Genomic DNA, 17,327 nt, shown 5'->3' on the forward strand with positions numbered 1-17,327 from the left:
CCTGCACCTTGTCCACTGCCCTGGGTCAGAAGCAGTGTCGCAAGACACAGCACATCCACAGCAAGGCCACTTCATTAAATCGGTGACCCCCCCTCTCTGTCCCCCCATGCATAAAGGAGAAGACGGGGTGAAATCCCTTCGGGCTGCGTCAAATTTTGCTCACACATACTACCTCACCCCCCATCCCCCTGCCCATTCCACCTCATGTATCACAACATCATCCATATACAACCATTCTCCATTCACCCCTGTCTTCTGTCCTCTCCCGTCCTTCCTCAACAGACATTCCCCTCTTCCCCAAAGCCCCCTTCACCCCATCCATCCACCTCATCCTAGGACGTCCCTTCATGTTCACTTCCACCACATCTGCCTTCCATACCTCTTTTACTAGTCTTTCTTCACTCATTCTTTCCATGTGCCCAAACCATCCTAATACTCTTTCATCAACCCTATCTCCCAACTCCCTTTCCACCCCTGTTCTCCTCCTCATTTCTCACTCTTATCTAGCCTAGTAACCCCCATCATACTTCTCAGACACCTCATCTCAAACACATTCAAACTCCTCTCTTATGTTCCATGTTTCTGCCCCATACAGTGCTGTTGGCACAATCACTCCTTAATACAGTCTCCTCTTAGCATCCATTCCCAAAAGTCTATTCCTCATTACACTTTTTAATCCACCAAGGCATTTACTCGCTTCTCTCAATCTACATTCTACCTCCACCTTCACTCCACCTTTTCCTGCCACATTTGCACCCAAGTATCTAAAACTATCCACTTCCTCCAGTCGCTCTCCCTTAATGCTCACTTCCAGACTACTGCCACTTTCACCCCTTGTACACCTCATCACCTTACTTTTACCCACATTTATCTTCAGCTTTCTTCTATCACACACTCTCCCAAACTCTGTCACCAACTTCCTCAATCCCTCCTATGATCCTGCCACAAGCGCAGTGTTGTCCGCAAACAACAGCTGGCTCACCTCCCACTTTTCTCCATTTCTTTAACCATCTCCAATACCTGACCCACTACCCTTGCATTTACCTCTTGCACTACCCCACCTTTACCTCCAACAACTCACTCTCTCCATTTCTAATCCTGACACAAGCTCTACTACTCTCATAAAAACTCTTGACAGCTCCTAGAAGCTTTCCTCCTATCCCGTATATCCGCAAAACCTCCCACAGTGCCTTTCTGTCTACCCTGTCGTATGCCTTTTCCATATCCATAAAGGCCCAAAAAACATCCTTCCCCTTTCCTATAGCTTTCTCACATATTTGTTAATTTATATAAAAGGTTACTAGCCATTTTTTATTTTTAGGAGATATGCCCCGTGGGGCTACAGGGAGATGGATGCCTAGTCCCAATCCCCGTCCCTTTCTTCTCGCCTCTTACGATCCAAGTGGGAATACTTGGTGGCAGTATTCTTTTCCCCCACCACAGGGAATTCCCCCATCACAGAAAGAGAATACTCAGAGAAATGGTACAGGACAGCAACAAGAGGTTGGGGGACAGCATAACGGAGGGACAGTCGTAGTATAAAAGTGTCATCATTTCTCTATGAACAGAGTTTTCTTCTATCATAGACAAAATGATGTGTGGCTCTGGTCCGTAGGGGCGCCCCATATAGACCCTAAAGTATCGACTGCATGCTACTTTGCCACAATAACAAGCAGCCAATACCCCAGACGGGGACAAAGGAAGGAAAAAAAGATTTATCACATGTACATACAAAGGTATGTACATGTGATAAATCTTTTTTTCCTTTCTTTGATTGTTCAAGGAGGCTTACGACTGATTACTACACATTCAGGGATTCACGATCTGGTGGTGAGAAGACGATGCTGAAGAGGGCATTGCTCCCTTTGGCTACCTCCCTTGAAAGGGGGAAAAAGCCTTGGTATATGTATGTATGTACTAGCCATGCATCTAATATTGGTCACATTTCCTATGAAACAATACAACACATTTTCCCAAACACTGCCTTTGACTTAAACACTGGGTGCAGATCAGGGCTAACCCTTCATCCATGATGAGTGTGAGATGGGTGTGGGGTTGAAGTGTGCTTTTAAACTGACCACCCTCCTTAACAGAAAGAAAGGTCATTTTGGTATACATGTACCACATGATTGTGTGTATTCACCTAATTGTAGTATACAGTGTAGAGGTGGTGAATAGGAGTAGAGTATGTGGAGATGAAATGGGTGGGAGTGGATTTATGCCTTTGACTTTAGCTATCTCCCTTGTAAGGGGGGAAAAAGCTGTTAGTATATGTATGTGTATGTATTTTTTTTTTCTTTTTTATGGTTTAACATCACAAACTTCCCCCCTGTCAGAAGGTTAGGATGGTGCCCCTCAAAGAGGGCTTTGTAGTGTGGAATTTAATGAACCATGCCCTTAGTATACAGGAAAGGAGCAACATTCCTTAGGTCCCATCTCCTACTTTCCAATTGATCACACCAAGCCTCAAATTCATGTACAGTTTCAACTTAATCTATATCCATGAATTCCATTTATCAAGTATGACAGTAAGCTGGAAATAAGTCTTAAAGGAGAGAGACTGGAGGAAGTGGACAGTTTTCAAGTATTTGGGGTTGTATGTGGCAAGAAATGGAAGAGTAGGGGTGGAGGCAAATTGTAGATTGTGAGAAGCAAGTAAACATCTTCAGAAATTAAAGCATCATGGGAAATAGGTGTCTGGAAATGGATGAAAAAAGATTGTATGAAGGGGTGATTGTGTCAACAACACTGTATGGGATGGAGACGTGGAGTCTAAGGTAGAAAAGAGAAGTTTAAACGTATAAGGGGGAAAAGGCCTTGGTATATGTATGTATGTATGAGATGAAGTGTCTGAGAAGTATGATAGGGGTTACAAGATTGGATAGAGCGAGAAATGAGGTAAGGATGAGAGTGGGGGTGGAAAAGGAGATGGCAGATAGGGCTGATGAAAGATTATTGGGATGGTTTGGACACATGGAAAGAATGAGAGAAGAAGGTTTCGCAAAAGAGGTGCGGAAAGCACAGGTGGATGGAGTGAACTTGAGGGGGTGACAGAGGATGAGATGGATAGATTGAAAGGGGCTTTGAGCAAGAGGGGAATGTCTGTTGAACAAGGAAGGGAGAAGGCAGGGGATAGGGGTGAGTGAAGAATGGTTGTGTATGGATGATACTTTAGCACAGCCTGAAGGGATTTCTCCCCATCTTCTCTATTTTCTGCATGAGGGGACAGAGAGGGGAGGTTGCCAATTAAGTGAAATGGCCTTGCTGTGGATGTACTGTGTCTTGCTGCATTGCCTCTGACCCAGGCAGTGGGATCTAAAATAAAAAGGAAAACAAGGGTGGTGGATGAGATTGGGTGCGTGCCCTTTGTCTTGGCTATCTCCCTTACAAGGGAGGTAGCCAAAAAGGAAAAGGCATAAAATTATTCCCACCCATTCCATCACTACATGGATGAATATATAATTAAACAAAATAGTAAAAAATCTGATCTGTCCAAGAGTGGAATACGAGTCACTGGTATGGCCCCCAGACAGTGAAAGATATAGACAAGATCAAAAGAATAAATAGGGCACCAACCAAACTGGTCCCCAGCCTGGCAAATGAGCAATATGAGGAAAACTAAAAGTATTGGGTCTGCCAATTTTGAAAAATCAGAGAGAAAGAGGTGATATGGGATTACAGTATTCAGATCACTAAAAGGGATAAATTACATTAACAGAAGAGATCTCTTGATTAAGAATAAGAGGGGTTGAAGAGCTTATGAGAACAAATTAAAGAAGACCACAGGTCTAAAGGATTTGAAGAAATAGTTTTCCTTATACATATATATATACCAAAGGCCTTTTCCCCCTTACAAGGGAGGTAGCCAAAAAATAAAGCCATAAAATCCACTTCCACCCATTCCATCCCCACACACTCCACTCTTATCCCCCACCCCTCCCTCCCCCCTCTTATCTTGGCTCCTCCTGGATGGTGGGTCATCCCTGCACCTCGCCCACTGCCTTGGGTCAGAAGCAGTGTCACAAGACACAGCACATCCAAAGCAAGGCTGCTGCATGTAGGCCATTTTCCATACAGGTGCATAAATACTTGGAATTACTTAGGAGATATAACCTAAGCTGGAACAGTACATGGATTCATGTCTAAGTATGATAATTGGCGATATATCTATCTATATACAAAGGGTTTTTCCCCCTTATTTGTAAGGGGGAAAAAGCCTTGGCATATGTATGTAGTGAAAAGCTACTTTAATCTTCTGCAGCAGTCCATATGTCTCCCACAATCCTACTGATATATCTGTCAGGTGACAGGTTGTCTTTTATCAACACTCCCAAATTTTTCTTCTCTTTTACTTTTGTAATGGGTTCACTTCAAAGAATAGTTTAATGATGGTCTTTTGCTGATATTGCCCATTTCCAGTACTTTGCATTTTTTGGTATCAAAATTTATTTCCCATTTTTGCCTCTTATGAAAAAAATATGTCTAGGTCTTTTTTGAATGGCTTACAGTCCTCCTACGTTTTCACTCTTCTCCTGATTTTTGCATCATCAGCAAAGATCTTAGCATAGCTTGTTATACCTTCCAACATACCATTGACATAGACAAGAAATATTATTGGAACAAGCACTGAACCTTGTGGAACTCTACTTGTTACTTCTCTCGATCTGGACATTTTATCCTTTACTACTGTCCTTATGTATCTTCCCTTCACAAAAAATAAATAAATAAATAGATAAATAAATAAAAAATAAAATTAATAAATAAAATAAATAAATCATCCATTCAAGTAGTTTGCCTCTTAGCCCTCCAATATGTTCTAAATCCACATGAGTTGACTGTGAGGTACTTTATCAACAGCCTTCTCTAGGTATTTTATGGGAAGGGGAGCTATGCTTGTGGGGACCCGTCTTTGTATCTTGCAACATCTAGTTTGTTCTTAAATTCTTGTATGGTGTTTGCACACATTATTGTTTCGCCCAATTTGTTCCAGACATCCACCACTCTGTGTGGAAAGCTTTTTTTTTTCCAGATCTCTTCTATAACTATTCTTTTTGAGTTTTTTTTTTCATGTCCCCTTGTTTTTCTTCTATTCCACTTTAATAGGTCTTCTCTGTTAAGGGCTTCTATGCCTTTCATGATTCTGTAAATGGCCAATAGATTGCCTCTTTCTCTTCTTTGTTCCAGGGTTGGTAGTTCCAGTTTAGACAATCTTTGCTTGTATGTCAATTTTGAAAGTGCTGGGGCCATCTTTGCCATTGCTCTCTGGATTCTTTCTATTTTCTTTATATTCTTTTTTTGTACTGGGTGTCTATAGTGTTGCTGCATGCTCCAATCTTGGTCTTATCAGCGTGACTAGTATTTCCTTTACCATTATCTCATCCAAGTAATTAAAAGCCACATTTATTGATCTTAGTAAATTGTAGGTTTCTCTGATTACTTTGTTTATCTGCAAAGTTTGACAAATGGAGAAAAATAGTTGCAACCCCACGAGCATTGCTCCAAAACCATGCACTACAACTGCAACAAAGTAAATAGACATTAATACCTATATAATGTGGGTGTATGCTTTGACTTCACAACTCTTCCTTATGAAATAAGGGAGAGACCTTTGGTATATACTTTAAATAGAACAAATTCTGTCTTAACAATAGAAACCTTACCTGTCTTGATGCTGGGCTGGCTTCCCTGATAAACACTGCAACATACTGGTCAAGAGTTCTACTTGTTTGTTGATATCTAATCTTGGGTATCCCATTCTTATGTATATGATGGAAAAGTTCTGAGGAAAAATTAGGAAATCAATATCAATCACAAGATTTATTTTCCATCTATTCATTCCACTTGCAATGAATGAATGAATGTAAACTATCATTCTTATTGCAGCACCTTTAAAGAAGCAATACAAACCGTGACAAAGGACGTAGCACTTGGGTCTTGGTACTGCGTCAACAACGCTTCAACGGGAAGTTGAATGTGTTCTTGTGCCTTCACACGACGGTTTACGTGAATCAGCAACTCCATTACCTGTTCATGAAAAAATAATTATTTTAAGCATCATATAAATAACGTGACCGGGGTGAGGTCACACAGGGTCGTCAGATCACCATGTAAGCTGTTGACGGACATTGATTCTTATTCTGTATTCAGTCCACTGAGGAAGGCCCAAGAGGTCGAAACGTCTGGTTCTGAATAAAGCTCCATACTCTAGCCTTAACGTTTCATTTTGCCACCTCACCTCCATATAAATAATAATTGCTATATCCAAATTAAGTAGATGTGTATGATTTGACAGGGCAGGGGGCAAGGCTGGCCCTTCATCCAATATAAGAACATAAAGGAGACTGCAAGAGACCATAAAGCCTACACTTGGCAGTTCCACGAATGTGTTGATATTATCAAGATTATACCCAATACTATAACAATCTACATACCCATATTTCATTCCAACATCCGAAGATTATATTCAGTTAAGGGTGTATTACTCACAGACATAATAAAACTAACTCGGTCACTTCTAAAGTCTGGGAGATGTGATATACTACAAGAAATTGAAGACACACTTCCCACACAATTCCAAAATAATATGTGGCCCTACTACAAGGTCATCATACACCACTTCACTGATGGCAACATGGCCACGGAAGAAGCAGCGAAATTTTTTGTAGCTGAGTCGTATTCGCCGGAATATCCATAAGGTAACAAAAAGTAAGGTAACCACTGCTTTGAGTTTCATTACCCACAAAGCCGTGGCCCTGCAGCGGCTGACAACAGTCCTGAAGCCCTCCTATAGATCTCTACAAGAAGAAAATCTGGGCTTTGTTTGAATGGGATGGTTTTCATGTTACCAGGTGAAAGTAGTTTTACCAGGGGATCAATCGTCATTGTCAGCTCCACTTGTGTGAAAAGGTGGAGGAAATATATATATGAAGTCGAAAGAAAACCCTTGGATCAAGTGTTAGCCCCTTGGGGCTGCACCTTCCCATGGAGGTGTAGAGGTTGACCGGTTTTTGAAACTGGGCAGCAGGGTGGTGATTTTCTGAGATCTCCATCTCGCTGGAAAGCCAGTCCACCACTACGACATATCTGCAATTGGCGACGCTTATTATCTAATATTTTACATTCCAAAATGCATTGGTGCATGTAAATGTTTTTGCCTAGATTAATCGCCATCTTGATGTGAATGTGCGTACCAACATGGCTGGCTGATGGAGTATCTAATATCAATGTAATATGTCGTTGAATTGTAAATTTGAATTTCAATGTTATGTCGCCGCCACTATATATTAATATAACTATCAAAATGCAATGTCAAATAAGTACAATAAACAAATAAATAAATAAAAATAGAAATAAATAAAAGAAAACATATATATATATATATATACATACATTATATACATATATATATATATACATATATATATATACACACATATATATATATATATACATACATACATATATATACATATATATATATTTTCTTTTCAACCACAAATTACTTTTAATTCTATGCCATCGCAGTCGAGACTGAAGAATCGCTCGATGGAGGCATCCGTTGCAAATTGAAACGTGGACGAGCCGAGGATTCAAACCCAGCTAACCTGTAACAAAGTTACAGTGACTTTGTTACGGGTTAGTTGGGTTCGAATCCTCGGCTCGTCCACGTTTCAATTTCCAATGGATGCCTTCATCGAGCGATTCTTCAGTCTCGACTGCGATGGCATGGAATTAAAAGTGATTTGTGGTTGAAAAAAGATATTAACTGATCACTGGCTGGGAACCATTCAGTGTATGTATATATATATATATATATATATATATATATATATATATATATATATATATATGTATATCACAGTATATACATATAAAATACTAATATACTAAAATCCTTCACAATACTATATTAGAAAACGCGTTCAAAAACCTTCGTCGTTTTGTGTTAGGGGGAAACTCCCGTTGCATTGCGCATTTTCCCGACCAGGATTATGGCGTATGAATGAAAGTGAACATACCATTCTACATCAACCACCGTCACTCTCTGCCCTGAATTTGCGCATTCCTAGTGCCAATTATACATTCCGTTATCAAGAGAATTAATGCCACTGAGACGACTGATTTTGAAAAAAAAAATGCTTTTGTCGTCATGGTTATCGTCTCAACACGCAACATAAAGATATCCGACCAAACTCGTGTGGGACCAACATCCTCCCCCACCCCTGGGGGAAGAGGCAGTTGAAAGTTGAAAATTCGTTTTGACAATGTCACAGGTCTCGTTTATTATGCGATGTACTGTCTTCGACTCATTACACTGTATAACAATGAAAAAAAAAAAAAAACGGAAATGAGACTATCCTTTTCTAGTTATTTTTTGCGTAGATCACGAATATAACATCCGTTTCTTTCTGTGACCCTCCAGTTCTTCGTAAATAGTAGTGCCCGCAATGTCTATCTGAACGGTATTTTTTGTTGTTTTTACCATTTATATAATTTTTCACATAGCTATGTGGGTTGTTTTTTTCTTAACAGGATACAGAGTTAAGATGCCTAGAGAATGCAAGAATTCGCCAGACAAGTTTTGTTATATATGTGGATCAGTTACATTAAGGCAATACAAGAGAGTTGACTCAACATGTAAAGAAACTTTATGAGCTGTACTTTGGATGTAAAGTGGGTGACCTGGACAAACGCTGGGCACCTCACAAGTTCACAAGTACAAGTTCCCTTTCTGCCTGGGTGAAAGGCAAAGGGACTGGCCTCATGTTTGGCGTACCAATGGTCTGGAGGGAGCCAAAGGACCACTCAACAGATTGCTACTTCTGCTTAACGGATATTAAAGGTGGGTGTTCAGTGTTTATTTTTTACTGTTTTTATATATATTTTCAAGAGATGTATCAATAAAAAAGATCGAAATACAGAATAAGTTGTACTTCCACTATTTTTGCACGTGATCACAACCAATAGTATCCATTTTTAGTCTGATTTTATTTTTTATTTTCCTGCAGGTCGCAACAGAAAAGGCAAGAAATCTATCGTGTATCCAGATCTTCAGTCTGCTATCCGCCCAGTTCTACATTCAAGTGATATTCCTGTACCACAGCCGCCCTCTGAACTACCAAGCGATGACACGAGCAACTCAGACGATTCAGAATCTCAAAATGCAACGTATACGACACAACTTGAATCTGATAAGAAACCACACCTCATCACCCAACCAGAACTCAATGATCTAGTTCGTGATCTAACACTTACTAAGCAACAGAGTGAACTCCTGGCCTCACGTTTGCAACAATGGCACCTGTTGGATGAAGAAGCTCGAATTACAGTATTTAGGAAGCGTTCTGCAAATCTACAGAATTTCTTCACTTTGGAAAACAACTTAACTTGTTTTGTAATGATATCAGAGGCCTATTCAGTGCCCTTGAGCTGTCCTATGAACCCAATGAGTGGAGGCTATTCATAGATGGATCCCTTTACAGCATAAATGCAGTTCTGTTGCACATTGGGAACACCATGCCTTCAGTTCCAGTTGCTTACTCAGTCATTTTAAGAGAGACATATGAGAACCTTGCTTTTATTCTAGACCGCATAAGTTACAAAGAGCATGAGTGGTTAATTTGTGCAGACTTGAAAGTAGTAGCCATACTTAATGGGCTACAAACTGGATACACCAAATTTATGTGCTTTCTTTGCAAGTGGGACCAGTAGGGCCAGATCAGAACATTATATACACTCAGAATGGCCATCTCGGGAATCTATGACGCTTGGATGCCATAATGTAATTCATGAGCCACTAGTTAAGAAGGAGAAAATCATTTTGCCCACCACTGCATATAAAACTAGGCCTAATGAAGCAATTTACCAAAGCACTGCAACATAACAAGCCATGTTTCCAGTATCTCAAAGGGATCTTCCCTAAAATTAGTGATGCCAAGATTAAAGAGGGTATATTTGTAGGCCCTCAGATTCGCAAGCTTATAAATGATGAGGACTTTGAGGCGACAATGGATGAACCTGAGCTAGCGGCCTGGCATGCATTCAAAGATGTATGCAAAGGCTTCTGGGAAAGCACCAAGAGTCCCAGCGAGAGCGTAAAGTGGAGAGGCTAATCAAATGCTACCAAGATCTCGGATGCAATATGTCACTGAAGATACACTTTCTTCATTCTCATCTGTCCTTCTTCCCAGAGAATGCAGCAGATGTGAGTGATGAACATGGAGAGAGGTTTCATCAAGATATAGCGTCAATGGAAAACAAGTACAAGGGAAAATGGTGCCCTGCTATGCTGGCTGACTTCTGTTGGAACCTGAAGCGTGACACGCCTGAGACGTCTTATAAAAGAAGAAGTAAATAATAGATTGTAGGTTAATACATCATATAAAGCTAACAAACATGCCGATTCATTATATATTAATTAAATAAATACAATGAAGACATTTAAATCTGACTTTGGGAGCAAAATACATTAATGGAACCTTGGAAATCTCTATTAATTGCATAATTATTAAAACAGCGATTTACAAAAAATTGTGACGTGGCATGAATTTTTTATCAAAATTTTGAATTCAGCACACTGAACTTCATAATAAAACGCACATGAGAACTATGTTTTTTTTTTCTTAATCCTGAAATTTGTTTGTACAGTGTTATTATTACCATTATCAGCATTATTTACTATGCTTTCCATCAAAGAACAGTCAAATCTAAAGAATCTAGTCTAGCAACTCTATGCGAAGAAGACGAAAATTAAATTAAATGTGACGAAGACAAAAATAACAATTAATTTAATTAATTAATTATTCAAATAATAAAAAATCTGCCTTTCGTTTTCCTGACTTGTAAATTTGTTCTCTGCGAAGTCTGCGGAGACTTGGGTAATAAACATTATCGCTTCAGCCAATAGCACCATTGTTTTGTGTCACGAATCCGGCCAATCACATTGTTTTCCTTCATAGTAAAAACGACATCAGGATGGCGCCATTTATGATTTGGATTGTGATCAGTTGCGTATGGCTGTCACTTATGAAAGTTTATTTTTTTTTAACTTGTGTTTCGAGTGCTTTTAAAAGGACCACAATATCCTTACGAAAAGTTTTATGAATTTCATAAGACTATACGAGTGGTAGTGTTAAGTGTTTTACCCCAAGAGAGATGATTTTTTTTAACAACTCTACAGTATACCTGAGGTAAGTGACCGGGTTCTTCACCCTGTAGTGTATGATGTATCAATTTGAGAGGGAATGAGAACAATGCACTCGTCATGTCCATACAACTCCTAGACCCGTTTATCTCAAAATATTTTCTCTCTGCTTCATAAATTCTCAAGATTCATGTAGTTTCCCCTTAGTTTTACTCCCAAATTCCCCCTAAAAAAAATAATAAAAACAAACAAAATAAATAAATCCATGAAATCTTTGCATTATTACAAAGTTGACAATCATAATTACCTTATATATCATATACATATTTTTTTTTATCAGATTCTTCACATTACATTGAAAAGAATAATTTGTAATGCAGGCATGCCCACCCCCCTAAATTCTTGTCATGGCACCCAGGGACGGGTTGAGAACCACTCTTCTAGGCCCCTTGGTACCTGCATACCTCTCCTTAAATGCAGCTATATCAGGCACAATATCACTACACCATCCAGAAGAGACTTCCTATGTTGTAGAGTATGAATGGAGAACCAATTCTCTTTCATAATTGTCCGCCACCAGTCTGACCTTGCCATTTCTGACTGTGTCCCTGTTTAAGTCCATGGTGTTTAGTGTGGACAACTTGGTATATAGTATATTGCCATGTTCATGTAAGAACTTGTAGGCTTTGATAACATTCGCCTCTTCCTTCTCTCTTGGAGTGTTTGTAGTACTAAAGGGGCATTTAGACAACCAAATAAGTTTGACAAACCTGATTTGTCAAACAAGTGTTTGAAGTGATGTTTGACCATGTGAATAGGGTATTTGGTTGTCAAACACGTTCGACAAATGTGTTTGACAACCAAATACCCCATTCACACGGTCAAACATAACTTCAAACACTTGTCTGACAAACTGGGTTTGTCAAACTGTTAGACCGTGTAAATGGCCCTTATGACCTTGCAACATTTCTCATATGGCAGGTGCTCAATTCCTGACACTAGCTTTGTTACACATTGCTCTTGCTCCAATGATTTAATATCTCTGACAAGGTGTTATCATCATTGCGCACCACAGTTGAGAACTGGTTGCGCTAATAGTGTATAGTGGTGCAACACTACATTTCTATCTAAATATCCGAAGTTCCTTCTAATAACTCAAAGTCTACTACCGGCTCTTGCTTCCACCTAAGCTACAATTGTCGAGGACTCGAGATTTCCTGTTAAAATCAATTAACCACCCCTAGTGTCTCTTGCAGAAGACTTATGGCCTTCAGGTAACTGGCAAACCCCCTAAGTCTTTTTTCCTCTAGTTATCCAAGACATTGCCATTCAATTGGTAGTTTGTATTGGTAACTCTTCTCAAAAATGCATTGTTTAGCACCTCGCCATACTGAATGTCAACAGAAACTTGTGATTCCACTTTCTCAGGTATGGTCCTATATATCTGTGTCATTCACAAATAGACTGACATGAGTCTCTAATCCACAAGCTGTTTATATATATACACACACACAGTAGAATCTTGGTTCTCAAATGTCTCGCATGTCAAACAAATCAATTCTCAACCCAAAAACTCAGAACAATTTTGCTCTGGTAGTCAATCTAAATATCAGTTCTGGACCAACCTGAATGGAACTGTGGGGATAAATTCAAAGGTCTGTTGGAAATTATCAATGATAAAGCAGATCAGTGAAGATATATGGTCCTCAACCAAATCCATTCTGGAACAGTATTCTTGAACAGATTGTGGTCAAGAACTGAGGTTCTACAGTTGGACTTCGGATAATGAATATTCCATTTAATGAACAAATCGGTTAATGAACACATTTGGTTAACAATTATTGTCTTTCAAAATTATTGCTACTTTAGGGTACAAATATAAACATATACCTGTTCACACAATGCCACTGATTCAGTAGTGCTTTGACAAGTTTGCCATAATTATTTCAATTAGCAAACATTTCAATTTAAGAACAACCATGAAATGGATTAAGCTTATTATCCAAGGTTCCACTGAGTATGTGTGTGTGTATTTACCTAACTGTAGTATACAGGAAAGAAACAATGCTATTTGGGTCCCATCTCTTATCTAATTTTCTAACATACCTACACTCAAATTCATGTACTGTTCCAACTTACTCTATATTACCTTCTAAGCTATTTCACATATTCAAACATCTATATGGAAAACTGCATTTCTTCACATCCTTTAGACACATGGTCTTTCTTAATTTATTTCCATGACCTCTTAAAACTCTCCCATCAATGCAATCTATCCCCTTTAGTGACCTGAACACTGTAATCATGTCACTTCTTTCTCTTTGTTCTTTCAAAGTTGGTAGACCCAGTACTTTTAGCCTTTCCAAATGATCCATCTGCCAGGCTGGGGACCAGTTTGGTTGTTGCCCTTTGTATTCTCTCAATCTTGTTTACATCCTTCACTCTGTGTGGGGACCATACCACTGACACATATTCCAGTCTTGGACATATCAGTGTTTCGATGAATTTTTTCATCATCTCTTCATCTATATAATGGAACACCACTTTAATCTTCTGCAGTAGTCTATATGTCTCTTCCACAATTCTGCTGATATTTACCTAATTGTATCTTATGGGAAGGGGAGCTATGCTCGTGGTGTCCCGTCTCTGTATCTCGCCATATCTAATTTGATATGTGTGAGTATTTACCTAGATGTATTTTACGGGAAGGGGAGCTATGCTCGTGGTGTCCCATCTTCATATCTCATTTTATCTAGACTGTTTTTAAATTCATGTATCATTTTTGCACACACCACATTTTTATCTAACTTGTTCCAAACGTCTATTACCCTGTGGGGGAAGCTGTTCTTTTTCAGGCCTCTTCTATAACTTTCTTGATTTTCTTTCCCTGTCCTCTTGTATCTCTACTATCCCATTTTATTAGATCCTCTCTATCATAGTTTCTATAGTTATCAAGTCTCCTCTCTCTCTTCTTTGCTCTAATGTTTGTAGCTCAAGTTTTGCTAGTCTCTCCTCATATGATAGTTCTGAGAGTGTTGGTGCCAATTTCATAATTGTTCTTTGTATTCTTTCAAGTCTTGTTATACATTTTCTGTACTTGGTGACCATGTCGTCGCTGCATACTCCAATCTTGGTCTTATTAAAGTGAGTAGTATTTTCTTCATCCAGGTATGTAAATGCCACTTTGATTGTTCTTATTAAATTATAAGTTTCTCCAAAAATTTTTGTTTATATGTTTCTCATGTGACATATTATTCATAACAATGACTCCCAGGTCCTTCTCATTTTCTACTTTTTTAATTTCTTCCTCTCCCAATTTATATGATCCCACTATTCTTTTTTGCTTCTTCCAAATTCCACTATACTACACTTCTTAATATTGAATTCCATCTCCCACTTCCTACTCCATTCCCATACTTTGAGATCACTCTGCAGTGACTCACAACCTTCTACTTTTTTCAACAATTTTGCATTGTCCGCAAAGAAGCTCATATAACTTTCAATTCCTTTATCCATATAAATATATATAGCAAACATTATTGGGGCCAGAACTGGTCCATGTGGAACTCCACTAACTACTTCATCCCAATTAGAGTGTTTGTCTCTCATCACCACTCTCATTTTTCTTTCATGCAGGAAGTCTTCCATCCACTTCAGCAGTTTGCCATGTATTCCTCCTGCAGTTTCTAATTTCTTAGCAATTTCTTATGTGGCACCTTATCAAAAACTTTTTTCTGGTCTAGAAATGCACAATCAGCCCATTCATCTCTTAGAATTTGTATAAAGAAGTTAAATGAGATAACACATCATGAGGATAGATCAAGAAAGGTACCCTGCTAAATATTTTTTATGGAAGCTGAGGGGGAAGAGGCTGGTGAGCAGACCCAGAAAGAGGTGGAGGGATGGAGTGAGGGAAGCAATTGAAGTAAGAGGATCAACAATAGAGAGTGTGGAAGAAAAGGAACTTTACAAAGATCGTACCAGGTGAAGTTTCATGAGGCACTACAACTGACAGGGCATTAGCCTTACCTGGTGTATGGTGAGAATATTATAAAACAAAAAGAACAGGACCCAGTGCATAACCCTGGGGTATTTTATTCCAAATAGCTAACCATTCAGAGGCTGTTTCCCTGACTACAATTGTCTCCCACCAATTAGGAAGCTCATCAACCATCTTAGTATATCTCCCTTGATTCCATGTCTCCAATTTTGCAAAGTCGTTGATGTGTAACACAAACAAATGCTTTTTCAAAATTCATAATGCTGCCTATGTGTACTTAGCTTCACAACTCCTTCCACTCCTGAATCCAACACTTGCCAACAGTCACTCATGTGGACGTTGGGGCCTAGGAGATGAACCCACTTCAGAAGTTGGCCCAGGACATAAAACACCAATTCTTGAAATGGGTTTATGTCCTGGGCCCAAATGTCTTCACAAGTATTTACCCAGTTGTATTTTATGGGACGAGAGCTATGCTCGTAGTGACCTGTTTTCGTATCTTTCCACATCCAGTTGATGAGTGTTGGAAAGAGAACCGGGTGTAATATGTGCTATAATTTCTTTCCTTCCCAATCCATCCATCATCTTACACACAATACTTTTCAAGGAGACTGGTCTATAGCTCTTAGGATATTTTCTAAATACTAGGCTATGTAGGTGTGGGACACATGCCTCAGTCAAACAAGACTGATCTGAGTAAAGGATCCAATGAACAGATATTGTCCATGTTGTTTTAATGTGAGACTGTTTCTATGTCACTAGCTTACTGTAGTAGGAAGATGGTAGCAATCACCAACTGTCAGCTCTCCTAAAAAGTATGAGAGAGGGGGGATGTCAGAGAGGGTACAGTGTGGGTTGATGGGTTTTGAAAATGAGATGATTTTCTCCATTGTCCATCTTGCTAGACCACCACGAGCAGGTCCTACTGAATTCTTCAGAGGAGAAACAATTCTAAAGGCAAAAGTGGAGAAAGATTTGGAAGTGATGACAATGAATAACCAGTCACCTCATACACCCATCAGTAAGTTTGTGGGAAAGTACACAAATAAAAGGGATAAATTATATATATATATATATATATATATATATATATATATATATATATATATATGTGTGTGTGTGTGTGTGTATATATATATATGTATATAAAATAAATAAATCCTAATCTCCATAGGCTTGAATAGTCATTGTACAAAGTGAAAGACGTAAATAACATCAAGAGAATACGTAGTAACCAAAATGAGTCCCATACATACACAAACCATACAAAGAGAGGCTAGAAGTGCTAAACCTGCCATTGTTAGGGAATGAATAGAAAGAGGCAACTTAATTGCAGTGTACAGGTCAATGAAGAAGATGAGAAGCCTATGCCTAGAGGTACATAGCTTTGTCCTATGCACTTGTCCTGTTGGGGTAGGTCACAGTCACTACTGGGAATTGGAAAGAAGAGCAGAATTCAAACCCACAACTAAGCAAATGAGCAGCGAGAGAGAGAGAGAGAGATCTTGATTTGGGATGGGAGGGTGTTGTGTGATCATGGGGATAAAGTGAAAAAGACCAGGAAATGTATTTTCCTGTTCACCTAGATCTCTTAATCCAACACTCACCAATTGCTACTTGTGTGGACATATGGGCCCAGGACATAAACCTACTTCAGTAATTGGTGGTGTTTTATGTCCAGGGCCAATTCCTGAAGTGAGTTTTATGTCCTGGACTCAAACGTCCCACACAAATGGCTGTTAATGGGTATTGGATTAAGTGACCTAGGTGTATACAAGTGTGTAAACTGGAAGAGGACATTTTTACATCATGAACTTGTTCAGGGCTAGGATGGTTCCTTACAAAAGGACTTTTAGTTTGGCAGTTGGGGGGCCATTGCTCAGTGTGGATGACCTTCCTGACCTCTGTGCTACAACCAGGATTCGAACCCAAAAATTTGACTTCTCTCAACAACTGTCAGATGTGCACGCTATCACTGATCCATGGCAGCATTGCCCCCCCCCCCTACATACACACATTTGTGACACCACTGCTCACCTTTTTTCTGACTGGCTCATGAGGTGAAGCCAGTTTCAGTATAACTGGAGCCAAGAATTTGTGTAGCTCTGCTTCAAGAGCATCATCAGTTGCTGCCGAGCATATTCGTAGGAAGACCCTCTCCACGAGAACTGTTAAGTATAAAGA

General features: G+C 39.3%; 2 protein-coding genes across 5 annotated transcripts in view; one reads left to right on the forward strand and one right to left on the reverse strand.

Annotated features, from left to right (window-relative positions):
• LOC143021382 (glycine receptor subunit alphaZ1-like) overlaps nucleotides 1-17,327 on the forward strand; it is a 206,593-nt gene that overhangs the window by 112,404 nt on the left and 76,862 nt on the right. The window lies entirely within an intron of this gene.
• The window catches only part of LOC143021361 (proteasome adapter and scaffold protein ECM29-like), a 67,628-nt gene that overhangs the window by 47,942 nt on the left and 2,359 nt on the right, over nucleotides 1-17,327 (reverse strand). For all 3 annotated transcript variants that reach the window (XM_076178804.1, XM_076178800.1, XM_076178811.1), the window contains exons 2-4: nucleotides 17,181-17,311; nucleotides 5,908-6,024; nucleotides 5,661-5,779 (exon numbers count right to left, since the gene is read on the reverse strand). In XM_076178804.1, the coding sequence (XP_076034919.1) occupies nucleotides 5,661-5,779; nucleotides 5,908-6,024; nucleotides 17,181-17,311 (367 nt within the window). The remainder of the gene's footprint in view (nucleotides 1-5,660; nucleotides 5,780-5,907; nucleotides 6,025-17,180; nucleotides 17,312-17,327) is intronic.

The sequence above is a fragment of the Oratosquilla oratoria genome, chromosome 3, assembly GCF_046742065.1.
Source record: "Oratosquilla oratoria isolate Oo_2021 chromosome 3, ASM4674206v1, whole genome shotgun sequence".
NCBI lineage: Eukaryota > Metazoa > Arthropoda > Malacostraca > Stomatopoda > Squillidae > Oratosquilla > Oratosquilla oratoria.